The sequence below is a fragment of the Pseudophryne corroboree genome, chromosome 2, assembly GCF_028390025.1.
Source record: "Pseudophryne corroboree isolate aPseCor3 chromosome 2, aPseCor3.hap2, whole genome shotgun sequence".
Classification (NCBI taxonomy): Eukaryota; Metazoa; Chordata; class Amphibia; order Anura; family Myobatrachidae; genus Pseudophryne; species Pseudophryne corroboree.
Genome location: NC_086445.1, coordinates 635,816,197 through 635,843,642, shown reverse-complemented (window position 1 = coordinate 635,843,642; position 27,446 = coordinate 635,816,197). Strand labels below are relative to the sequence as shown.

At 49.3% G+C, this 27,446-nt stretch overlaps 1 protein-coding gene across 2 annotated transcripts in view; it reads right to left on the bottom strand.

The window, feature by feature from the left end:
• Nucleotides 1-27,446, bottom strand: part of LOC135041345 (mitogen-activated protein kinase 14) — a 335,823-nt gene that overhangs the window by 207,732 nt on the left and 100,645 nt on the right. For both annotated transcript variants that reach the window (XM_063954930.1, XM_063954929.1), the window contains exons 3-4: nt 11,612-11,670; nt 10,616-10,727 (exon numbers count right to left, since the gene is read on the bottom strand). In XM_063954930.1, coding sequence (XP_063811000.1) covers nt 10,616-10,727; nt 11,612-11,670 — 171 coding nt within the window. The remainder of the gene's footprint in view (nt 1-10,615; nt 10,728-11,611; nt 11,671-27,446) is intronic.

The window sequence follows — 27,446 nt, the reverse complement described above, 5'->3', positions numbered from 1 at the left end:
CAGGATATTTCCCTTAAAAGGGAGTAGGAGTACCTCCAGGGTTTTTCTAGAATCCAGATCCACAGACCAGGATCTCAGCCACAATATCCGGTGAGCCAGGACTGACGTAGTAGAAGCCTTAGCTGCCAGAACACCGTCATCAGAAGGCGCCTCTTTAATATAGTGAGAAGCTGTGACAATATATGACAAGCATTGTCTAGCATGGTCAGAAGAGATTTCAGCTTCCAACTCTTGGGTCCATGCTTCAATAGCTTCTGCAGCCCATGTGGCTGCAATAGTGGGCCTTTGCGCAGCACCCGTAAGGGTGTAAATCGCTTTCAGACAACCCTCCACATGTTTATCCATAGGCTCTTTCAGAGACGTGACGGTAGTGACAGGTAGAGCTGAGGAAACCACCATCCTTGCCACATGCGATTACACTGGAGGGGGTGTCCCCCAATTTTTAGACAGCTCTGGCGCGAGGGGATAGCGAGCAAGCAGCTTCTTGTGAGGCACGAACTTCTTACTTGGATTTTCCCAGGATTCCTGACTTATATCAACCAGGTGATCAGAATGAGGTAAAACTTGTTTAACCACCTTCTGACGCTTGAATCTATCTGGCTTCTTAGGAGGAACGGATGGCTCGGGATTATCCGTAATTTGTAGAATCAACTTAATAGCCTCCAATAGATCAGGAACATCCACTTGTGAACTACTATCCCCATCAGTATTATCAGTGTCAGAATCTGTGGGGTCAGTGTGAACGCCATCTTCATCAGACGAAGTGTCAGTGACAGCAGTGGATTGTGAGGAAGTAATGGCTCGCTTAGAGGACCCCTTGGTCCTAGGTGAGCGAGGGTCAGACTTTTTTAGTAGTCAGTGACTGGTTCAATTTTTAACTGAGCGGACAAGTTATCTGCCCACGGCAGATTAACCGCGGGGACCACATATGGTTGGACCGGCATAGGAGGTCCCATAGGTGGCGTTAGTTTAGTAACTAGCGTAGTCAGTAGTGTGGAGAAAGTAGCCCACGGCGGGTCATTCTGGGCCCCCGTTGCCACAGTCCCACTGGGGGGCAAGGAACCCGCAGAGCCAGAGCCCTCGGCTGCTATATTTTCCTCAAAGGTATCTGCGGCTTCAGCACCACTCCCAATGTGTTCAGCCCCAGAACCGTTACCCTCATAAGCAGACATGTTATAACTTGCAGTATAAGGTAACAGTACAATTTGTCAGCAGCACAATACGCAAACGGGACCCACTTACCACCTCCCGAAGCGCGGCCACGCGATCCTGGAGAGCCCCAGCCATGTGTGTCTAACGAGAAGAAAACCGGAGCCTCCTGCTGTAGTTACCCGGCAACCAGGACACGGGAGTGTACAGTGCCACTGGGGAGTGAAGGAGCTGCAGCAGGGAATGCCTCCTGACATCTAAACTCTGCTGCAGCCCTTGTAGTCTTCACTTTTTTCCACAAAAAAGCTCTTCTTAGGGCTGCCAGGAGCAGACCCTCTGTTAAGCGCCTGCTATCTGCAGCACCAACTACAAAACTGAGCTCCTGTGCAGGGAGACGGGGTTATAGAGGAGGTGGTGCTATGCATCTTGGGAACAGTCAAAGCTTTTCAGCCTGTTGGTGCCTCGGATCAAGATCCTACTCTACATCCCCAATGTCTATCCTTGTGGAGACCAGTGTATCCCGCAGCAGAAAAAGAATTTACTCACCGGTAATTCTATTTCTCGTAGTCCGTAGTGGATGCTGGGACTCCGTAAGGACCATGGGGAATAGCGGCTCCGCAGGAGACTGGGCACAACTATAAAGAAAGCTTTGGGTCTAACTGGTGTGCACTGGCTCCTCCCACCATGACCCTCCTCCAGATTTCAGTTAGGATACTGTGCCCGGAAGAGCTGACACAAGAAGGAAGGATTTTGAATCCCGGGTAAGACTCATACCAGCCACACCAATCACACCGTATAACTCGTGATAAAATACCCAGTTAACAGTATGATGGCTCAACAATAACCCTTTAGTTAAGCAATAACTATGTACAAGTATTGCAGACAATCAGCACTTGGGATGGGCGCCCAGCATCCACTACGGACTACGAGAAATAGAATTACCGGTGAGTAAATTCTTATTTTCTCTGACGTCCTAAGTGGATGCTGGGACTCCGTAAGGACCATGGGGATTATACTAAAGCTCCCAAACGGGCGGGAGAGTGCGGATGACTCTGCAGCACCGAATGAGAGAACTCCAGGTCCTCCTCAGCCAGGGTATCAAATTTGTAGAATTTAGCAAACGTGTTTGCCCCTGACCAAGTAGCTGCTCGGCAAAGTTGTAACGCCGAGACCCCTCGGGCAGCCGCCCAAGATGAGCCCACCTTCCTTGTGGAATGGGCTTTTACAGATTTTGGCTGTGGCAGGCCTGCCACAGAATGTGCAAGCTGAATTGTACTACAAATCCAACGAGCAATAGTCTGCTTAGAAGCAGGAGCACCCAGCTTGTTGGGTGCATACAGGATAAACAGCGAGTCAGATTTCCTGACTCCAGCCGTCCTGGAAACCTATTTTCAAGGCCCTGACTACGTCCAACAACTTGGAGTCCTCCAAGTCACTAGTAGCCGCAGGTACCACAATAGGTTGGTTCAGATGAAACACTGAAACCACCTTAGGGAGAAAATGAGGACGAGTCCTCAATTCCGCCCTGTCTGAATGGAAGATCAGATAAGGGCTTTTACAGGATAAAGCCCGCCAATTCTGACACGCGCCTGGCCGAGGCAAGGGCCAACAACATGACCACTTTCCATGTGAGATATTTTAACTCCACAGATTCAAGTGGTTCAAACCAATGTGACTTTAGGAACCCCAAAACTACATTGAGATCCCAAGGTGCCACTGGAGGCACAAAAGGAGGCTGTATATGCAGTACCCCTTTTACAAACGTCTGAACTTCAGGAACTGAAGCTAGTTCTTTCTGGAAGAAAATTGACAGGGCCGAAATTTGAACCTTAATGGACCCCAATTTTAGGCCCATAGACACTCCTGTTTACAGGAAATGCAGGAATCGACCTAGTTGAAATTCCTCCATCGGGGCCTTACTGGCCTCGCACCACGCAACATATTTTCGCCAAATGCAGTGATAATGCTTTGCGGTTACATCCTTCCTGGCTTGATCAGGGTAGGGATGACTTCATCCGGAATGCCTTTTTCCTTCAGGATCCGGCGTTCAACCGCCCTGCCGTCAAACGCAGCCGCGGTAAGTCTTGGAATAGACAGGGTCCTTGCTGGAGCAGGTCCCTTCTTAGAGGTAGAGGCCACGGGTCCTCCGTGAGCATCTCTTGAAGTTCCGGGTGCCAAGTCCTTCTTGGCCAATCCGGAGCCACGAGTATAGTTCTTTCTCCCCTCCGTCTTATAATTCTCAGTACTTTTGGTATGAGAGGAAGAGGAGGGAACACATACACTGACTGGTACACCCACGGTGTTACCAGAGCGTCCACAGCTATTGCCTGAGGGTCCCTTGACCTGGCGCAATACCTGTCCAATTTTTTGTTTAGGCGGGACGCCATCATGTCCACCTTTGGTTTTTCCCAATAGTTTACAATCATGTGGAAGACTTCTGGGTGAAGTCCCCACTCTCCCGGGTGGAGGTTGTGCCTGCTGAGGAAGTCTGCTTCCCAGTTGTCCACTCCCGGAATGAACACTGCTGACAATGCTATCACATGATTTTCCGCCCAGCGAAAAATCCTTGCAACTTCTGCCATTGCCCTCCTGCTTCTTGTGCCGCCCTGTCTGTTTACGTGGGCGACTGCCGTGATGTTGTCCGACTGGATCAGCACCGGCTGACCTTGAAGCAGAGGTCTTGCTTGGCTTAGGGCATTGTAAATGGCCCTTAGCTCCAAAATATTTATGTGAAGTGATGTCTCCAGGCTTGACCACAAGCCCTGGATATTTCTTCCCTGTGTGACTGCTCCCCAGCCTCGGAGGCTGGCATCCGTGGTCACCAGGACCCAGTCCTGAATGCCGAATCTGCGGCCCTCTAGAAGATGAGCACTCTGCAACCACCACAGGAGAGACACCCTTGTCTTTGGTGACAGGGTTATCCGCTGATGCATCTGAAGATGCGATCCGGACCATTTGTCCAGCAGGTCCCACTGGAAAGTTCTTGCGTGGAATCTGCCGAATGGAATTGCTTCGTAGGAAGCCACCATTTTTCCCAGGACCCTTGTGCACTGATGCACTGACACTTGGCCTGGTTTTAGGAGGTTTCTGACTAGTTCGGATAACTCCCTGACTTTCTCCTCCGGGAGAAAACACCTTTTTCTGGACTGTGTCCAGGATCATCCCTGGGAATAGAAGACGTGTCGTCGGGAACAGCTGCGATTTTGGAATATTGAGAATCCAACCGTGCTGCCGCAACACTACTTGAGATAGTGCTACCCCGACTACCAATTGTTCCCTGGATCTTGCCCTTATCAGGAGATCGTCCAAGTACGGGATAACTAAAACTCCCTTCCTTCGAAGGAGTATCATCATTTCGGCCATTACCTTGGTAAAGACCCGGGGTGCCGTGGACAATCCAAACGGCAGCGTCTGAAACTGATAGTGACAGTTCTGTACCACAAACCTGAGGTACCCTTGTTCCAGGTTTGCAATCACTGCTCTGAGTGACTCCATCTTGAATTTGAACCTTTGTATGTAAGTGTTCAAGGATTTTAGATTTAAAATTGGTCTCACCGAGCCGTCCGGCTTCGGTACCACAAATAGTGTGGAATAGTACCCCTTTCCCTGTTGCAGGAGGGGTACCTTGATTATCACCTGCTGGGAATACAGCCTGTGAATGGCTTGCAATACTGCCTCCCTGTCTGAGGGAGACGTCAGTAAAGCAGACTTTGTGAAACGGCGAGGGGGAGACGTCTCGAATTTCTTGAGACGGGCCCCCACCGTGCCTGAGTCCGCTTGTAAAGCCCCAGCGTCATGCTGAGGACTTTGCGGAGGCGGGAGAGGGCTTTTGTTCCTGGGAACTGGCTGTTTGCTGCAGCCTTTTTCCTCTCCCTCTGCCACGGGGCAGAAATGAGGCGCCTTTTGCCCGCTTGCCCTTATGGGGCCGAAAGGACTGCGCCTGATAATACGGCGTCTTCTTAGGTTGAGAAGCTACCTGGGGTAAAAATGTGGATTTTCCAGCAGTTGCCGTGGCTACCAGGTCTGATAGACCTACCCCAAATAACTCCTCCCCCTTATAAGGCAATACTTCCATGTGCCTTTTAGAATCCGCATCACCTGACCACTGCCGCGTCCATAAACCTCTTCTTGCAGAAATGGACAGCGCGCTAACTCTTGATGCCAGTCGGCAAATATCCCTCTGTGCATCACGCATATATAAAAATGCATCTTTCAAATGCTCTATAGTCAGTAATATACTGTCCCTATCTAGGGTATCAATATTTTCAGTAAAGGGAATCCGACCACGCCACGCCCGCACTGCACATCCAGGCTGAGGCGATTGCTGGTCGCAGTATAACACCCGTGTGAGTGTATATATATTTTAGGATATTCTCCTGCTTTCTATCGGCAGGTTCCTTTAGGGCGGCCGTATCAGGAGAGGGTAGTGCTACCTGTTTAGACAAGCGTGTGAGCGCTTTATCCACCCGAGGGGGTGTTTCCCAACGTGCCCACGCCTCATCACACACTTCATTTAATTCCTCGGATACAGGAAAAACTACAGGCAGTTTTTTCTCACCAAACATAATACCCTTTTTAGTGGTACTTGTATTATCAGAGATATGCAATACATTTTTCATTGCTGCAATCATGTAACGTGTGGCCCTACTGGAAGTCACGTTTGTCTCCTCATCATCGACACTGGAGTCAGTATCCGTGTCTGTGTCTGCCATTTGAGGTAACGGGCGTTTTAAAGCCCCTGATGGCGTTTGAGACCCCTGGACAGGCACAAGCTGAGTAGCCGGCTGTCTCATGTCGTCAACTGTCTTTCGTAAAGAACTGACACTGTCACGCAATTCCTTCCATAAGCTCAGCCACTCAGGTGTCGACTCCCTAGGGGGTGACAACTGTATAATAGGCAATTGCTCCGCCTCCATCTCATTTTCCTCCTCAAACATGTCGACACAATCGTACCGACACACCGCACACACACAGGGAATGCTCTGATAGAGGACAGGACCCCACTAGCCCTTTGGGGAGACAGAGGGAGAGTATGCCAGCACACACCAGAGCGCTATATATAGACAGGAATACCACTATAAAATGTGCTTTTCCCTTTATAGCTGCTGTTAGTATTAAACTTGCGCCAAATTAGTGCCCCCCTCTCTTTTTTACCCTTTTCTGTAGTGCAGGACTGCAGGGGAGAGTCAGGGAGACGTCCTTCCAGCGGACCTGTGATGGAAAATGGCGCCCGTGTGCTGAGGAGATAGGCTCCGCCCCCTTCTCGGCTGACTTTTCTCCCGCTTTTTGGCGAGTTCTGGCAGGGGTTAAAATACATCCATATAGCCCTGGGGGTTATATGTGGTGTATTTATGCCAGCCAAGGTGTTTACATTGCTGCTCAGGGCGCCCCCCCCTAGCGCCCTGCACCCTCAGTGACCGAAGTGTGAAGTGTGCCTGAGTAACAATGGCGCACAGCTGCAGTGCTGTGCGCTACCTTGTTGAAGACTAATGTCTTCTGCCGCCGATTTTTCCGGACCTCTTCTTGCTTCTGGCTCTGTAAGGGGGCCGGCGGCGCGGCTCTGGGACCGAGCTCCGAGGCTGGGCCTGTGTTCGGTCCCTCTGGAGCTAATGGTGTCCAGTAGCCTAAGAAGCCCAAGCTGGCTGCAAGCAGGCAGGTTCGCTTCTTCTCCCCTTAGTCCCTCGATGCAGTGAGCCTGTTGCCAGCAGGTCTCACTGAAAATAAAAAACCTAAAACTAAACTTTCACTAAGAAGCTCAGGAGAGCCCCTAGTGTGCACCCTTCTCGGCCGGGCACAAAAATCTAACTGAGGCTTGGAGGAGGGTCATAGGGGGAGGAGCCAGTGCACACCAGGTAGTCCTAAAGCTTTACTTTTGTGCCCAGTCTCCTGCGGAGCCGCTATTCCCCATGGTCCTTACGGAGTTCCCAGCATCCACTAGGACGTCAGAGAAAACTCCCTTCTTTCGAAGGAGTATCATCATTTCGGCCATTACCTTGGTTAAGACCCTCGGAGCCGTGGACAGACCGAACGGCAACGTCTGGAATTGGTAATGACAATCCTGTACCACAAATCTGAGGTACTCCTGGTGAGGATGGTAAATGGGGACATGCAGGTAAGCATCCTTGATGTCCAGTGATACCATGTAATCCCCCTCGTCCAGGCTTGCAATAACCGCCCTGAGCGATTCCATCTTGAACTTGAATTTTTTTATATATGTGTTCAAGGATTTCAAATTTAAAATGGGTCTCACCGAACCGTCCGGTTTCGGTACCACAAACATTGTGGAATAGTAACCCCTTCCTTGTTGAAGTAGGGGTACCTTTACTATCACCTGTTGTGAATACAGCTTGTGAATTGCCTGTAACACTGCCTCCCTGCCTGAGGGAGTGGTTGGCTGGGCAGATTTGAGGAAACGGCGGGGAGGAGACGTCTCGAATTCCAGCTTGTACCCCTGAGATACTATCTGAAAAATCCAGGGATCCACCCGTGAGCGAGCCCACTGATTGCTGAAATATTTGAGACGGGCCCCCACCGTCCCTGGCTCCGCCTGTGGAGCCCCAGCATCATGCTGTGGACTTAGAGGAAGCGGGGGAGGACTTTTGCTCCTGGGAACTGGCTGTATGCTGCAGCTTCTTTCCCCTACCTCTGCCTCTGGGCAGAAAGGACGCGCCTTTAACCCGCTTGCCCCTATTGGGCCGAAAGGACTGTACCTGATAATACGGTGCTTTCTTTGGTTGTGAGGGAACATGGGGTAAAAATGTAGACTTCCCAGCTGTTGCTGTGGAAACGAGGTCCGAGAGACCATCCCCGAACAACTCCTCACCCTTATAAGGCAGAACTTCCATGTGTCTTTTGGAATCTTCATCTCCTGTCCACTGCCGAGTCCATAACCCTCTCCTGGCAGAAATGGACATTGCACTAATTTTGGATGCCAGCCGGCAAATATCCCTCTGTGCATCCCTCATGTATAAAAGTGCGTCTTTTATATGCTCTACGGTTAGCAATATAGTGTCCCTGTCTAGGGTATCTATATTTTCTGACAGGGAATCTGACCATGCGGCAGCAGCACTGCACATCCAGGCTGAAGCAATAGCCGGTCTCAGTATAACACCTGTGTGTGTATATATAGATTTCAGGATAGCCTCCTGCTTTCTATCAGCAGATTCCTTCAGGGCGGCCGTATCCGGAGACGGTAGTGCCACCTTCTTTGACAAGCGTGTGAGCGCTTTATCCACCCTAGGGGATGTTTCCCAGCGTGACCTATCCTCTGGCGGGAAAGGGTACGCCATTAGTAACCTCTTAGAAATTACCAGCTTTTTATCAGGGGAAGCCCACGCTTCTTCACACACTTCCTTTAACTCCTCAGATGGAGGAAAAGCTACTGGTAGTTTTCTCTCTCCAAACATAATACCCTTTTTTGTGGTACCGGGGGTAACATCAGAAATGTGCAACACATTTTTCATTGCCTCAATCATGTAACGTGTGGCCCTACTGGAAGTTACATTAGTCTCATCGTCGTCGACACTGGAGTCAGTATCCGTGTCGACATCTGTGTCTGTCCATCTGAGGTAGCGGGCGTTTTAGAGCCCCTGATGGCTTTTGAGACGCCTGGGCAGGCACAGGCTGAGAAGCCGGCTGTCCCACATTAGGTATGTCGTCAAACCTTTTATGCAAGGAGTCGACACTGTCGCGTAATTCCTTCCACAGCACCATCCACTCAGGTGTCGACCCCGCAGGGGGTGACATCACATTTACAGGCATCTGCTCCGCCTCCACATAAGCCTCCTCATCAAACATGTCGACACAGCCGTACCGACACACCGCAAACACACAGGGAATGCTCTGACAGAGGACAGGACCCCACAAAGCCCTTTGGGGAGACAGAGAGAGAGTATGCCAGCACACACCAGAGCGCTATATAACACAGGGATCCCACTATAAATGAGTGTTTTCCCTTATAGCTGCTTTTTATATATCAATATATATATATCTATCCTGCGCCTAAATTTAGTGCCCCCCCTCTCTTTTTTACCCTTCTGTAGTGTTCAGACTGCAGGGGAGAGCCAGGGAGCTTCCTTCCAGCGGAGCTGTGAGGGAAAAATGGCGCCAGTGTGCTGAGGGAGATGGCCCCGCCCCTTTTCCGGCGGACTTCTCCCGCTTTTTCTGGAATACTGGCAGGGGTACTTTTACATCTATATAGCCTCTAGGACTATATATGATGTAGATTTGCCAGCCAAGGTGTCATATATTGCCCTCAGGGCGCCCCCACCCCAGCGCCCTGCACCCATCAGTGACCGGAGTGTGAGGTTTACATGAGGAGCAATGGCGCACAGCTGCAGTGCTGTGCGCTACCTTGGTGAAAACCGAAGTCTTCTGCCGCCGATTTTCCGGACCTCTTCATGCTTCTGGCTCTGTAAGGGGGACGGCGGCGCGGCTCCGGGAACGAACACCAAGGTCGGGTCCTGCGGTCGATCCCTCTGGAGCTAATGGTGTCCAGTAGCCTAAGAAGCCCAAACTACCACCTGTTAGGTAGGTTCGCTTCTTCTCCCCTTAGTCCCTCGCTGCAGTGAGTCTGTTGCCAGCAGATCTCACTGTAAAATAAAAAACCTAAATATACTTTCTTTCTAGGAGCTCAGGAGAGCCCCTAGTGTGCATCCAGCTCAGCCGGGCACAAGATTCTAACTGAAGTCTGGAGGAGGGTCATGGTGGGAGGAGCCAGTGCACACCAGTTAGACCTAAAGCTTTCTTTATAGTTGTGCCCAGTCTCCTGCGGAGCCGCTATTCCCCATGGTCCTTACGGAGTCCCAGCATCCACTTAGGACGTCAGAGAAATGTATATGCAATTTGCTACTCAATGGTACAGAAGTGTCTGCATACACTTCAGTCCTACAAAACAACCCCTCTCGGTGAGCCAGGTACCTGGAGACCAGGCTGCGACAAGCATCCTTTTCTTTCAAAAGGTGTCCTAATTGCACAAACAAAACAACTGGAAGCAACAAAACTTCTTTGCTAGACTGCATTAATTTTAGGTGCGACATTTGTACATCCCTGTGCTAATTAATCTGAAGCTTTTTTTTCCTTACATTACGTTTATTATTTATAAGTTTGAAGTTTACAACCACAACAATACAATACAGAATAAATTGGGAGACAGAATGGCGGAAAGGATCCGACAGGTCAGTATCCAATGCCACGGCCAAACCTGCCGTTCCTGACAATGCCAATCCAACTTTTATTAAATTCAGATTGACACTGTCGAAAACTGGGCTAAAACCTGTCGGGTTTGGCGGCGCTTCCGACAGAACACATAGATTACGACAATTCACGTGTTTTCCAACAATTCGGGAGTTCTTCCGGATGCACGATAGATAGATAGATAGATAGATAGAGATAGATAGATAGATAGATAGATAGATAGATAGATAGATAGATAGATAGATAGATAGATAGATAAACCCAAGCATACCTTAAGTCCTCTCAGGATTTGATAGATCAAGAACTGCACATGATCATCTGTCAGCTTCTGGCATTTCACTATATTGTTAAGGTCGGCTCCCATTAGATGCGTAACCAGGTATCTAAAAGGGGGGAAATGTGAATGTCATGAAATCCCCAATACATCATCTCTACTAAACAGATGTGTCCTTTTACACTGTGGTTTTAGTTTCGTCAAATAGCCCCTCCGGCACGCCAGGTCCCGGCCAACTCAGCCACTCGTCTTCCTCACTTAAGATGTGCATCCTATTCACATAAATAACACAACTGAGAGTGACAAAACTAGATTCCACTGATCAATTTGATATCTGACATTTGCACATCCGTGTGCAAACGAGTCTGAATGTGTAAAAAGAGCTGCAGCTTTTCCTCATTCTATGTTCCATTGTGCTTAATCGACAGGTTTAAAATTTCTGTGCGATTTATGTCACAGCCCAGCGTCTCTAGTACACCATGGGGGCAATTCAACTGTTTTACCCCACGGCTACCACTAGATGGCGCACAACAGAGCAATTCAATTGTTGCGCCGTTCAGGCACAAACAGCCGTGGGGAGGGTATTTTCAGCTGCCACCTCCTGAGACAGCAAGCCGAAATGTGCAAATAGTGACCCGGGACATTTTGCGCCATGTGCAGAGTTTTAGACGGGTTTAGCTGTGCAGTGCTTTTGGGCATGTCAGAAGTAATGCCGCCCGTTTGGAGCAACAATTGAATTACTCCGATGGGTGCCCAAAGTAACAATTGAAAATCGCTCAAACGCAATATTGCTGATAGCAACCAATCAGATTCTACTTATTTTTTCTAGCACCTTCTAGAAAATAATAGCTAGAATCTGATTGGTTGCAACGGGTAACCTAGGTGTATGAGGACACATTTGTAGATATAGTAATAAATGTAATAGTATTATACCAATGTATATATGCCATACAAAACAGTCTTCCATACTACATAAAAAAAAATTTTACTCACACATCATTGAATTCCTCAAAGGACTTTGATGGAGTAAAAACATCTAAGAGCCCAATGACCTGTAAAAAAGAAAAAGAAAAAAAGAAGATTATCAAATAGTTACATACAGCATAAAACAGGAGTACTATCAAATCTTTAATACTAAAGAACTTCGGAAGGTGCGACAATCAAATTAATTCAGTAACTTCGGTACTGGGAGAGATGATCTATTCTGCTACAGACAGCCATGGACTATAGACATATTAATCTAAGATCAGGAAAAACATATTACTGGCTATTAAAACATCTTTAGGGGGCCGATTCAATTAGCCATAAGTTCTGTCCAAAGAAGCCACGTGTTATAGGCCCTACACACTACGCAATTTCACTTACAAAATAGGATTTTAATACCTACCGGTAAATCCTTTTCTCCTAGTCCGTAGAGGAAGCTGGGGACTCCAAAAGGACCGTGGGGTATAGACAGGATCCGCAGGAGCTTGGGCACACTATAAAGACTTTAACTGGGTGTGACCTGGCTCCTCCCTCTATGCCCCTCCTCCAGACCTCAGTTATAGTAACTGTGCCCAGGAGAGACGGACATTTCGAGGAAAGAATTTTCGTTTAAACAAAGGGCGAGAAACATACCAGCCCACACCACAACATACCGTACAACTGGAGTAATATGAAACCAGATAACTGTATGAAGCAACAAGCTGAATAAATTAATACACAACCCATGTGTAAACAAAAACAACCAGTAATAATACCACTGCAAGTAACAGTCCGCACTGGGATGGGCGCCCAGCATCCTCTACGGACTAGGAGAAAAGGATTTACCGGTAGATATTAAAATCCTATTTTCTCTTACGTTCTAGAGGATGCTGGGGACTCCAAAAGGACCATGGGGTCTATACCAAAGCTCTAGACCGGGCGGGAGAGTGCGGACGACTCTGCAGCACCAATTGAGCAAACATGAGGTCCTCATCAGCCAGGGTATCAAACTTGTAAAACTTAGTAAATGTGTTTGAACCCGACCACGTAGCTGCTCGGCAAAGCTGAAGTGCCGAGACCCCTCGGGCAGCCACCCAAGAAGAGCCCACCTTCCTAGTAGAATGGGCCTTTACCGACTTCGGCAACGGTAGCCCAGCCGAAGAATGAGCCTACTGAATCGTATTACAAATCCAGCGAGCAATAGTTTGTTTAGAAGCAGGATTTCCAATCTTGTTGGAAGCATACAGGACAAACAAAGCTTCTGTTTTCCTGGTACGAGCCGTTCTAGCGACATAAATTTTCAAAGCTCTTACAACATCAAGAGACTTTGGAACCGCCACAGCGTCCGTAGCCACAGGCACCACAATAGGTTGGTTAATGTGGAACGAAGAAACCACCTTTGGCAGAAATTGTTGACGAGTCCTCAATTCCGCTCTATCCAAATGGAAAATCAAATAAGGGCTCTTGTGAGACAAGGCCGCCAACTCTGACACTCGCCTGGCCGACGCCAGAGCCAAAAGCATGACCACTTTCAAAGTGAGAAACTTTAACTCAACCTTACGCAAAGGTTCAAACCAGTGAGACATAAGGAACTGCAAGACCACTTCAAGGTCCCACAGCGCCACCGGCGGCACAAATGGAGGGTGGATATGCAACACTCCCTTCACAAAAGTCTGAACCTCGGGAAGGACGGCCAATTCTTTCTGAAAGAGAATAGATAAAGCCGAAATCTGCACTTTTATGGAACCCAATTTCAGGCCTGCATCTACGCCTGCCTGCAAAAAATGGAGGAACCCACCCAAGTGAAACTCCTCCGCCGGAGCTGCTTTGGTCTCACACCATGAAACATATTTCCTCAAAATACGGTGATAATGTTTTGCCGTAACCTCCTTCCTAGCTTTAAGGAGAGTGGGGATGACCTCCCCTGGAATACCCTTTCGAGCTAAGATTTGGCGCTCAACTTCCACGCCGTCAAAAGCAGCCGCGGTAAGTCCGGAAACACGCAGGGCACCTGCAACAACAGGTCCTCTCGTAGAGGAAGCGGCCAAGGATCTTCCACTAGTAAGTCTTGAAGATCCGGATACCAGGCCCTCCGTGGCCAATCTTGAACGACGAGTATCGCCTGAACCCCTGTTCGTCGAACGATCCTCAGCACCTTCGGAATGAGAGGGAGCGGAGGGAACACATACACCGACGGAAACACCCACAGAGTCACCAGGGCGTCCACTGCGCTGGCTTTGGGGTCCCTCGACCTGGAACAATACCTCGGAAGCTTCTTGTTGAGGCGAGACGCCATCATGTCTATCAGATGAATTCCCCAACGCTTTGTCAGTTCTGCAAATACCTCTTGATGAAGAGCCCACTCTCCCGGATGGAGATCGTGTCTGCTGAGGAAGTCTGTTTCCCAGTTGTCTACCCCCGGGAGGAAGACTGCTGACAGAGCGCTCACGTGCTGTTCCGCCCAGCGTAGGATTCTTGTGGCCTCCTCCATAGCCACCCTGCTCCTTGTTCCGCCTTGGCGGTTTACATACGCCACTACCGTTATGTTGTCCGACTGGATTAGGACAGGGAGACCTTGATGAAGGTTCTTTGCTTGCAGCAGGCCGTTGTAAGTGGCTCTCAACTCGAGAACATTTATGTGGAGACAAGATTCCTGGCTTGACCACTTTCCCTGAAAATTTCTTCCTTGCGTGACTGCGCCCCAGCCTCGGAGACTTGCATCTGTTGTCAGCAGGACCCAGTCCTGGATTCCGAATCGGCATCCCTCTAGAAGGTGAGAGCCTTGCAGCCACCACAGGAGAGAAATCCTGACTTTGGAAGATAGAGATATTTTCCGGTGCATGTTCAGGTGAGACCCGGACCATTTTTTTAGCGGATCCCACTGAAACACCCGGGCATGAAACCTGCCAAACGGAATGGCTTCGTAAGCCACAACCATCTTCCCTAGTACCCGAGTGCATTGATGAATCGACACACTTGTCGGCCTCAGAAGCTCCCTGACCATAGTCTGGATTTCCAGAGCTTTGACCTCCGGAAGAAACACTCTCTGTATTTCCGTGTCCAGGACCATGCCCAGGAAGGGCAGCCGAGTGGCCGGGATCAACTGAGACTTTGGCAAATTTAGTATCCAACCGTGATGTCGCAGAACAGACAGGGAGAGATCCACATTTCTTAACAACTGCTCCTTGGACCTCGCCTTTATCAGGAGATCGTCCAAGTACTGGATAATTGTGACCCCTTGCTTGCGCAGGAGGACCATCATCTCTGCCATTACCTTGGTGAAAACCCTCAGGGCCGTGGAAAGCCCAAACGGCAACGCCTGAAATTGGTAATGACAATCCTGCACCGCGAACCTCAGAAAGGCTTGATGAGGAGAGAATATCGGGATGTGTAAGTAAGCATCCTTTATGTCGACGGACGCCATAAAATCTCCCCCTTCGAGGCTGGAGATCACCGCTCGAAGAGACTCCATCTTGAACTTGAAAGATTTTAAAAGTATGGATTGAGGGATTTTAGGTTCAGAATCGGTCTGACCGAACCGTCCGGCTTCGGGACCACAAAGAGGCTCGAATAGAACCCTTTCCCCCGCTCTGACGGGGGAACCGGCACCACGACCCTCTGTTGACACAACTTTTGTATCGCATCCCTTACCACCTCTCTTTCGGGAAGAGAAGTTGGCAAGGCCGACACGAAAAAACCGGTTGGGGGGCATCTCCTGAAACTCCAGTCTGTACCCTTGGGACACTATGTCTAAGACCCAAGGATCCAGAGCCGAACGAACCCAAACCTGACTGAAGAATCTGAGACGACCCCCCCACCGGTAGGGACTCCCCCCAGGGGAGCCCCAGCGTCATGCGGTGGACTTGGTAGAGGCAGGGGAGGACTTTTGGTCCTGGGTGCCTGATACTGCAGGCGACTTCCTTCCCCTACCTCTACCCTTTGAAGCGGGGAAGGACGAGCCCTTACCTCTTTTGTATTTATTTGGCCGAAAGGACTGCATCTGCTGATGGGGTGCCTTCTTCTGTTGTGTGGGAACATAAGGAAGAAAAGATGACTTACCCGCCTTAGCGGTCGACACCAGGTCAGCCAGGCCTTCACCGAACAAGACACTACCTTTAAAAGGGAGAGCTTCCATATTCTTCTTGGAGTCGGCATCAGCATTCCATTGGTGAATCCACAGCGCCCTCCTGGCCGAAATCGCCATGGCATTGGCTCTTGATCCCAAGAGGCCAACATCTCTCGCCGCATCCTTTAGGTAATCTGCAGCGTCCTTAATATAACCAAGAGTCAGAAGTATATTATCTTTATCAAGAGCATCCATATCAGACGCCAAATTTTCAGCCCACTTTGCAATAGCACTACTCACCCATACCGACGCCACAGCAAGTCTGAGCAATGCACCAGTATTAACGAAAATGGACTTCAAAATCGTCTCCAGCTTACGATCCGCCGGATCCTTGAGGGCATCCATGTCAGGAGACGGAAGTGCCACCTTCTTGGACAATCGAGATAGAGCCTTGTCCACATTTGGAGACGATTCCCATTTGTCCCTGTCGTCAGAGGGGAAAGGATACGCCATCAAAATTCGCTTGGGAATCTGCCACCTTTTTTCAGGCGACTCCCAAGCCTTTTCACAAAGCGCATTCATTTCATGAGAGGGGGGAAACTTTACCTCAGGTCTTTTCCCCTTAAACAAACAAACTCTTGTGTCAGGAACGGCAGGTTCCTCAGATATATGTAAAACATCTTAAATGGCTATAATCATGTACTGAATACTCCTGACAACCCGTGGATGCAAAGAAGCCTCAAATTGACATCGGAGTCAGAGACCGTGTCGGTATCTACCACATGGTTAAAAGCACGCTTCGGTGACCCCGAGACTGTTTGTACCTGAGACAAGGCGTCCTCCACCGACTGTCTCCATGTTTGTGTCTGAGAATCAGATTTATCCAGTCTCTTTGACAATAAAGCCACATTAGCATTCAGTGTACTCAGCACAGTCATCCAATCAACTGTGCCAACAGACACATACTTAAATCCTTTTCTGCAGCCCCCATAACTTCCTCCGGGGAGGAACACCCAGGGTCCGACATGCCGACACCTCGTGCCGACACACTCACACAGTCCACAAGCCCAGGGACAGACCCACAGAGAAGCCCTTAGGGAGAAACACAGAGTATGCCAGCTCACACCCCAGCGCCCATACACTAACCCAGGCCAGTAATATGATCAGCGCTGTAACATGAAATGAAAAAGCACCAAATTTATGTGCCCCCCCCCCGTTTTTCCTCCCTGTACTTGCGGGAGCGTAGAGGACCGGGCCAGCGTCTCTGCAGCACTGAAGAGATACAAGAAAATGGCGCTGGTGAGCAATGTGCGGCTAAGCACCGCCCCCTTCCAGGCGCGCTGTAGCCCGCTAAAATTTGAATCTGCAGACCGGCATGGGCACCCTATACCGTGATCGGACACCGTATAGGCCTTTTTTGCCAGCCAAAAACCTCAGTAACTTGCTGCCCATGGCGCTCCCCCCCCCCCCCCCCCCCCAGCGCCCTGCACCCTTTAAGTGCCGTTGGTGAAGTGTGTGGGATCATGGAGCGCAGCGCTACCGCTGCGCTGTACCTCAGTTACTGAAGTCTTCGGTTCTTCTAATACTCACCCGGCTTCTTTCTTCTGGCTTCTGTGAGGGGGGTGACGGCGCGGCTCCGGGAACAAGCAGCTAGGTGAACCAAGTGATTGAACCCTCTGGAGCTAATGGTGTCCAGTAGCCTAAGAAGCAGAGCCCTTGAACTAAGAAGAAGTAGGTCTGGGGGCGGGGCTTGGATCGGCATGGAGTAGCTGTGTGCAGCCCTAGCTCTCCACTAACATCCTGTGATCCCATCCGTTTTGCCCCAGCCCATGGATCCTGTCCCCTGCCTGCTGGCTCCTGAGTGTGTGCTGCCTCTGCTGCTGCCTTTACAACTCTGGTGTACGGCGCGGTACCGTAGCTGTGGTCCTTCCAGTGTGACGCCCAGCTCCCTGCCTCCCTTCTCGGGGGCTCCCGGGACGGCGCGTGCGGCGGTGCCTGTGTGCTGGTCCTCCGGCTGGGGAGCTGTAGCGGAGGAGGCCCTAACAAATGCAAGATCCGGCGGGGTGTATATCCTGAGCCCAGCAGAGATAACGCTGGAGATCGAGTGAAAAAGCCAGCGAAACCGCCATTTTCTGCCAGTCTCTCTGCTCCTGCTGCTCCTCCCCCCCCCCCCCCCCTGTGGTGTTGTGCTGTGGCTGCCTTTCTCTCCCCCTCCTGGGCTTAATACCTATTTGCAGGGCTGTACCAGGACAGTACCCCTTACATCTTCCATGACAGCATATAATTGAAGCCTGCTGCCCTGCAATAGCTGCCTGTTACTCTGCAGTCGGCTCCCATCCTGCAGCACTTTCTCTCACACATACCTGTTTCCTAAATATCTGCAGCGAGCCCACATACCTGCTTTGCTATCTTGTTGTGCCGTCTCTGCCCGGCCCGGGCAGCCCTGACCCCTGTGCTGACCCTATATTGTTGGGGATTTTTTTTGCTGTAATATCCCTAGGGTTCTGACTCCCCGGCCAGTGTTACAATGGTGAGTGGGGGACAAAGTGCGGCTAACACCGCTGCGAAATTGGAGAAATTCGCCAGACCACAACAGACATCTACTTTGGCAAAGCGGGGTGACGCCGGCCCATCCTCACCTGCGGCCGAGGTGGATACCTCCGACCCTGATGAGCAGGTGCTTTCTACCCAGCAAATATTGCAGGCAATCTCTGCGTCTGAACAGAGGGTCATGGACCGGATTGGACAAGTACAAATGGACGTTTCTCTGCTGCGGCAGGATCTACAGAAAATCCGAGAACGAGTGGGTGAAACTGAACATCGGATATCGGCTTTGGAGGATGCTGCTCCACCCTTACAATCGAAAGTGGCAGACCTGTCTACCCAGATGATATCTATGCAAGCCAAAATGTCTGATATAGAGGGGAGACTGCGGCACAACAACGTTCGGTTTGTTGGGCTCCCTGAGAGAGCAGAGGGCACCTCCCCGGAGTCATTTCTCGTGGGTTGGCTTATTGATCTCTTTGGCAAGGAAGCATTTACCTCTCAGTTTGCGGTGGAGCGGGCGCATAGGCTCCCGCCTAGGCAGCCACCGCCGGGGGCCCCGGCTAGAACATTTATTGCACGCTTCCTTCCCTTTAAGGACCGTGACGCTGTGCTCCTCCTGGCCCGGACACAGGACCCTATCCAACTAGATGGACATAATATATCCGTCTTTCCTGATTTTGCCCTGGAGGTGCAAAAGAACCGATCTCAATTTCTTCATGTCAAACGTCAACTCCGGGACTGAAATATACAGTATTCTATGCTGTTTCCAGCCAAGTTGCGGGTGGTGTTTAACAACACCACTCACTTTTTTACCTCTCCTCAGGATGCTGGTGCATGGCTGGAACGGCAACCTCATTCTCCTCGATGATATATGTTATTGCACAGTTGTTGGTTTATTTCTTCTTTTACTGCTGTTTTAACCTCTCAGATGCTTATTTCTATTGGTCTAAATGCAATATGGGGATATGTGCAGTGTGGGGGGTAGAGGTGCTGGGCAGATTCCTGATCATGTTACTGTTTGCTGTGCATCGTTCTGACATGGCGGTGTTGGGCAGCCTCATGTTACTATATTGTTATTTGTTGTTTTGTAAAGGGGTATGTGGCTAGCTATGTTTTCTCAGGGTTGGGGTACTATTTCTCTCTACAAGCTGTGGAGAGCCCTTGCCGAAGATAGTGTAGGGGCTTTTCCTTGGGTTTTTTGGTTAGGCCCCTATCCCTTAGCTTGGTTAATTGGTGGGAGTTATGGGATCCAGGTATACCTTAAGTTTGCGAGGTGATACAGGGTGGGTGTGGGGGGGATTATTATTTTTTTTTTAAGCCATCATCTTTTATTTATGTGCGTGCTTTGCTGTGATACGTTACTCATGAATGATATTGCTCTGTTCTCCTCTGTCTCCTGGGACATAGGGGGACTGGTTGCTCCTGTCCCTATTCACTGTTTGCTCAGCCTTGCTATGCTGCGCTGCCAGGTTTCGATGTATATCTCTCTGTTCTATCCTGTCGCTCCTTTCCTCTATGATTTCTATGTCTGCTGTCTCTGAGGGGCTCCGTCTGCTCGGCTGGAATGTTCGGGGATTGAATGAAAAAATTAAAAGATCACTAGTCCTGACTCAGGTTAAAAAATACCAGGCGGACATAATTTGTCTTTCTGAAACTCATTTGCATGGAGGTAGGGTGATGGCGCTTAAGAAACCATGGGTTGGTCACGTGTATCATTCCACCTTCTCTGGTAATGCCAGGGGCGTTTCTGTATTGATTAGAAAATCCGTACAATTTCACTTAGACATGTGTGAAACTGACCCGTATGGCAGATACGTCTTCTTACGAGCCCATATTAATCGCAGACTGTTTCATATATTAGCCGTCTATGTCCCCCCGCCATATAACAATGAGGTTCTCCGTCACGCTGCCCGTTTTCTAGCCCGGTCCCCTGCTACCCCTGTAATATGTTTAGGGGATTTTAACAATGTTATGGATAGTGTCTTGGACAGATGGAGGGAATCTGTTACGTCTTCCCCTCCTTTGGTGTCCCCTACTCCGTTCGCGCGACTGGTGGGGGAGCTGGGGCTGGTGGATGTATGGAGATGTCGTAATCCTACAGCTACTCAATTCTCATGTCATTCCACTACCTATCATGCTTTCTCTCGTATTGATTTGGTTTTAGTTTCTCCAGATTTGTCCCCTGACGTGTTGACAGTGGACTATCTCCCTAGGGGGCATATCAGATCACTCTCCTGTCTCAGTTACAGTCAATATTGGTTGGGAGCGGGGTGCGAGAATGTGGAAACTTAATCCCTTTTGGCTAACTTTATTGTGGGAGGGTGCAGATCTGATTGCTGCTTGAGAGGGGTTCCAGATAGACAATTAACTATAGTGATCTGCCGCTAAAACATGATACTTTTAAAGCGTTTCTGCGAGGCTCCTTTATAAAACGGATATCTGAGGCTAAAGCGTTTAGTAGGAAGGAGGAGGTGCGGCTGGAGACTCTGTGCCAGCAATTGGAATCCCAATATTTTACTACCCATTTACGGTCTGATGAATTGTTGTGGCGGAGCGCGCAGAGAGAGTGGTCGGATTGCCTATTTGAGAAGTCCAGGCGTAGACTCCTTTTTGCAGGACATGAACAGTATTTTCGGGCAGAGATGAATGGCAGTTACTTGGCCTTTCTGGCCCGGTCCGAATCTCCTAAAACTGTAATTCAATGTGTGATAAATTCTGATGACCAAATGTGTTATTCTGGCTCAGCGGTGACGGAGACGTTCCGTAGTTATTATTCCTCGCTATATACCTCCCGAGCCAATTACTCCAGTGATCAGCTAAGGGATTATTTGGCTCAGCTAACCTTGCCATGTCTGTCCCGGGAGGACTCTGGGGCCCTGGATGCACCAATTACGTTGGAAGAGGTGGAGGCTGCGATCCTGTCTCTTCCGGCCTCTAAAGCACCGGGATATGACGGACTTCCGGGTGAAGTCTATAAAAAAATACAGTAAAATTTTTGCCCCCTATCTCTTACAGCTGTTTGACTTAATCTTAGAGGGCGGGACTCTCCCGCGCTCTATGGCCGAGGCCAATATAATTGTCCTGTTGAAACCAGGGAAAGACCCCCTGCTCCCCGAGTCTTACCGGCCCATTTCCCTCCTCAATACAGATGTCAAGATCCTGGCAAAAATCTTGGCGTCTAGATTGAATTCGGTGATCACAACAATAATTCACCCGGACCAGACGGGATTTATGCCGGGTAAATCCACTGCCCAAAATTTACGTCGATTGTTCTGTCATCTGCAGAGAAGTGATTTGGTGAGATCGCATGCGAAGGTGGTGTCTCTTGACGCGGCCAAAGAGTTCGATTCAGTGGAGTGAACGTATCTGTGGGGGGTGCTGGAGAAGTTTGCTTTTGGCCCTCAATTTATTTGGTTTATCCAGTTGTTGTATTCCTTACCCATGGCCCGTGTGACGGCCAATGGTTTCACGTCTGAGATTTTTGCGTTGGGGAAGGGCACTCGGCAGGGTTGCCCCCTATCTCCTGCGCTGTTTGCAATTGCCGTGGAGCCATTGGCCGGCCTGTTACGCACTAATAGCAGGGTTAGGGGTGTTGAGGCTGGGGGTCACATGGATGTAGTGGCGCTATACGCAGATGACATGCTTCTTTCTTGCAGGGCTCTGAAGTCTCCTTACAAGCTGTATTACAGGTAGTGGAGAATTTTGGCGTCTTTTCCGGTCTGCTAATTAATTGGGATAAGTCCCACATTTTTCCCATTTCTGGTCTTCTCCCTGAAAATACACGGGGGGGCGCACCCTTTACAATGGACATTGCGGTTCAAGTATTTAGGTATCTGGATCACTCCTATGGCACGCAGTTATGTGGCCCAAAACATCGACCCCATTTTAGTAACATTTAAAGAGAAGGCTCATAGTTGGAAAAAACTACCGCTGTCTGTCCTGGGTCGGGTTAACTTATTTAAAATGGTGATGCAACCGAAATTCCTATATGCCCTACACAACTCTCCAGTCTACCTCCCCAAGAAGATCTTTACTGTTATTGAGGGCGTTCTGTCCTCATTTATATGGGGTGGCAGGCCAGCTCGAGTCTCTATTAGGACACTATGCAGATCACAGCTTTCGGGTGGTGCAAGTCTTCCTGATCTCAGACTATACTATGTGGCGTCACAGTTGTCCCATCTGAGTGAATGGATTGGGGATTCTCTGGGCCCAACACTGGGGGGTTTTCTGGCTGAGCGGGCGGGGTGCTCTCCTGTTTTCTCCCTTTCTCCTCTTCAGCTTCTCCTCTCTGGTCACTCTGCTTCTGGTTTTCCTCCCCTGTTACGTCAAGCCTTGCTCATCTGGCGCTATGCGCACACTCTATATGACTGGGGGGGACACGATACCTGTACTCCGTTGTGGTTTAATAGTGTATACTCTGAGCTATATAAGATGTCATCAGATAATATATGGATTACTAGAGGTGTTATATTACTGAATCAACTATACCATAATGGAGTGCTAAAATCCTTTCAGCAATTGAGAATCGAATTTGACATACCTAACACTGCTTTGTTCTGGTATTTTCAGCTTAGGCATGCTGTGCAGACCCAATTTCCTCACGGCCCACCACTGATAGTTGATTCACCCATTAAGGCGCTGCTTACTTCTCTGAGCCGAAGGGGGAAAATATCTACCATATAATAAGATTTTACTTACCGATAAATCTATTTCTCGTAGTCCGTAGTGGATGCTGGGGACTCCGTCAGGACCATGGGGAATAGCGGCTCCGCAGGAGACAGGGCACAAAAGCAAGCTTTTAGGATCACATGGTGTGTACTGGCTCCTCCCCCTATGACCCTCCTCCAAGCCTCAGTTAGGTACTGTGCCCGGACGAGCGTACACAATAAGGAAGGATCTTGAATCCCGGGTAAGACTCATACCAGCCACACCAATCACACCGTACAACTTGTGATCTGAACCCAGTTAACAGTATGATAACAATGAAGTAGCCTCTAAAAAAGATGGCTCACAACAATAATAACCCGATTTTTGTAACAATAACTATGTACAAGTAATGCAGACAATCCGCACTTGGGATGGGCGCCCAGCATCCACTACGGACTACGAGAAATAGATTTATCGGTAAGTAAAATCTTATTTTCTCTAACGTCCTAGTGGATGCTGGGGACTCCGTCAGGACCATGGGGATTATACCAAAGTTCCCAAACGGGCGGGAGAGTGCGGATGACTCTGCAGCACCGAATGAGAGAACTCCAGGTCCTCCTCAGCCAGGGTATCAAATTTGTAGAATTTTACAAACGTGTTCCCCCCTGACCACGTAACTGCTCGGCAAAATTTTAAAGCCGAGACCCCCTCGGGCATCCGCCCAAGATGAGCCCACCTTCCTTGTGGAATGGGCACTTACAGATTTTGGCTGTGGCAGGCCTGCCACAGAATGTGCAAGCTGAATTGTACTACAAATCCAACAAGCAATAGTCTGCTTAGAAGCAGGAGCACCCAGCTTTTTGGGTGCATACAATATAAACAGCAAGTCAGACTTTCTGACTCCAGCCGTCCTGGAATATATATATATATATATATCTATATATTTTTAGGGCCCCGACAACGTCTAGCAACTTGGAGTCCTCCAAGTCCCTAGTAGCCGCAGGCACCACAATATGTTGTTTCAGGTGAAAAGCTGACACCACCTTAGGAAGAAACTGGGGACGAGTCCGCAGTTCTGCCCTGTCCGACTGGAAAAACAAATATGGGCTTTTTTAAGACAAAGCCCCCAATTCTGACAATCGTCTGGCCGAGGCCAGGACCACAACATGGTCACTTTCCATGTGAGATATTTCAAATCCACAGATTTGAGCGGTTCAAACCAATATGATTTTAGGAATCCCAACACTACGTTGAGATCCCACGGTGCCACTGGAGGCACACAAGGGGCTGTATATGCAATACTCCCTTGACAAACGTCTGGACTTCAGGAATTGAAGCCAATTTTTTCTGGAAGAAAATCTACAGGGCCGAAACTTGAACCTTAATGGACCCCAATTTGAGGCTCATAGACACTCCTGTTTTCAGGAAGTGCAGAAATCGACCTAGTTGAAATTTTTTCGTGGGGCCTTCCTGGCCTCACCCACGCAACATATTTTCACCACATGTGGTGATAACGTTGTACGGTCACCTCCTTCCTGGCTTTGACCAGGGTAGGTATGACTTCTTCCGGAATGCCTTTTCCCTTAGGATCCGGCGTTCAACCGCCATGCCGTCAAACGCAGTCGCGGTAAGTCTTGGAACAGACAAGGTCCCTGCTGGAGCAGGTCCTTTCTTAGAGGCAGATGCCACGGTTCCTCTTGGAACAGACATGGTTCTTGCTGAAAGCAAATCCCATCTTAGCTCCCGAGGCCATTAGTCCTCTGTGAGCATCTCTTGAAGTTCCGGGTACCAAGTCCCTCTTGGCCAATCCGGAGCCACGAGTATAGTTCTTACTCCTCTACGTCTTATAATTCTCAATACCTTGGTTATGAGAAACAGAGGAGGGAACACATACACCGACTGTTACACCCCTGGTGTTACCAGGACGTCCACAGCTATCGCCTGAAGGTCTCGTGACCTGGCGCAATACCTGTCCCGTTTTTTGTTCGGGCGGGACGCCATCATGTCCACCTTTGGTCTTTCCCAACGGTTCACAATCATGCGGAAAACTTCCCGATGAAGTTCCCACTCTCCCGGGTGGAGGTCGTGCCTGCTGAGGAAGTCTGCTTCCCAGTCGTCCACTCCCGGAATGAACACTGCTGACAGTGCTAACACATGATTTTCCGCCTAGCGAAAAATCCTTGCAGTTTTGACCACTGCCCTCCTGCTTCTTGTGCCGCCCTTTCTGTTTACGTGGGCGACTGCCGTGATGTTATCCCACTGGATCAATACCGGCTGACCTTGAAGCAGAGGCCTTGCTAAACTTAGAGCATTATAAATTTGCTCTTAGCTCCAGTATATTTATGTGGAGAGAATTCTCCAGACTTGATCACACTCCCTGGAAATTTTTTCCCTGTGTGACTGCTCCCCAGCCTCTCAGGCTGGCCTCCGTGGTTACCAGCATCCAATCCTGAATGCCGAATCTGCGGCCCTCTAGAAGATGAGCACTCTGTAATCACCACAGGAGAGACACCCTTGTCCTTGGATATAGGGTTATCCGCAGATGCATCTGAAGATGCGATCCGGACCATTTGTCCAGCAGATCCCACTGAAGAGTTCTTGCGTGAAATCTGCCGAATGGAAGCGCTTCGTAATAAGCCACCATTTTTACCAGGACTCTTGTGCAATGATGCACTGACACTTTTCCTGGTTTTAGGAGGATCCCGATTAGCTCGGATAACTCCCTGGCTTTCTCCTCTGGGAGAAACACCTTTTCCTGGACTGTGTCCAGAATCATCCCTAGGACCAGCAGACGTGTCGTCGGAACAACTGCGGTTATGGAATATTTAGAATCCACCCGTCCTGTCGTAGAACTACTTGAGATAGTGCTACTCCGACCTCCAACTGTTCTCTGGACCTTGTTCTTATCAGGAGGTCGTCCATTCTCTTTGACGACGAATCCTCATTTCGGTCATTACCTTGGTAAGGACCCGGGGTGCCTTGGACAATCCAACGGCATCGTCTGAAACTGATAGTGACAGTTCTGTACCACGAACCTGAGGTACCCTTGGTGAGAAAAGCAAATTTTTGGGACATGGAGGTAAGCATCCCTGATGTCCCGGGACACTATATAGTCCCCTTGTTTGCTATCACTGCTCTGAGTGACTCCATCTGAATTTGAACCTTTGTAAGTGTTCAAAAAATTTTTTTTTTTTTTTTTCGATTTAGAATCGGTCTCACCTAGCCTTCTGGCTTCAGTACCACCATATAGTGTGGAACAATACCCCTTTCCTTGTTGTAGGAGGGGTATTTTTATTATCACCTGCTGGGAATACAGCTTGTGAATTATTTTCAATACTGCCTCCCTGTCGGAGGGAGACATTGGTACAGCAGACTACAGGAACCTGCGAGGGGGGAAACGCCTCGACATTCCAATCTGTACCCCTTGGATACTACTTGTAGGATCCAGGGGTCCTGTACGGTCCCAGCGTCATGCTGAGAACTTAGTAGAAGCGGCGGAGGGCTTCTGTTCCTGGGAATGGGCTGCCTGCTGCAGTCTTCTTCCCTTTTCTCTATCCCTGGGCAGATATGACTCTTATAGGGACGAAAAGACTGAGGCTGAAAAGACGGTGTCTTTTTCTGCAGAGATGTGACTTAGGGTAAATAACGGTGGATTTTCCAGCAGTTGCCGTGGCCACCAGGTCCCATGGACCGACCCCAAATAACTCCTCCCCTTTATACGGCAATACATCTTTGTGCCGTTTGGAATCTGCATCACCTGACCACTGTCGTGTCCATAAACATCTTCTTGCAGATATGGACATCGCATTTACTCTTGATGCCAGAGTGCAAATATCCCTCTGCGCATCTCGCATATATAGAAATGCATCCTTTAAATGCTCTATAGTCAATAAAATACTGTCCCTGTCAAGGGTATCAATATTTTTAGTCAGGGAATCCGACCAAGCCACCTCAGGTCTGCACATCCAGGCTGAGGCGATCGCTGGTCACAGTAAAACACCAGCATGTGTGTGTATACTTTTTAGGATATTTTTCAGCCTCCTATTAGCTGGCTCCTTAAGTACGGTCCTATCTGTAGATGGTACCGCCACTTGTTCTGATAAGCGTGTGAGCGCCTTATCCACCCTAAGGGGTGTTTCCCAACGCGCCTTAACTTCTGGCGGGAAAAGGTATACCGCCAATAATTTTCTATCGGGGGAAACCCACGCATCATCACACACTTCATATAATTTATCTGATTCAGGAAAAACTACAGGTAGTTTTTTCACCTCACACATAATACCCTTTTTTGTGGTACTTGGAGTATCAGAAATATGTAACACCTCCTTCATTGCCCTTAACGTGTGGCCCTAAAGGAAAATACGTTTGTTTCTTCACCGTCGACACTGAAATCAGTGTCCGTGTCTGGGTCTGTGTCGACCGACTGAGGTAAATGGGCATTTTACAGCCCCTGACGGTGTTTGAGACGCCTGGACAGATACTAATTTGTTCGCCGGCCCTCTCATGTCGTCAACCGGCTTACAGCGTGTTGACATTATCACGTAATTCCATAAATAAGCCATCCATTCCGGTGTCGACTCCCTAGAGAGTGACATCACCATTACA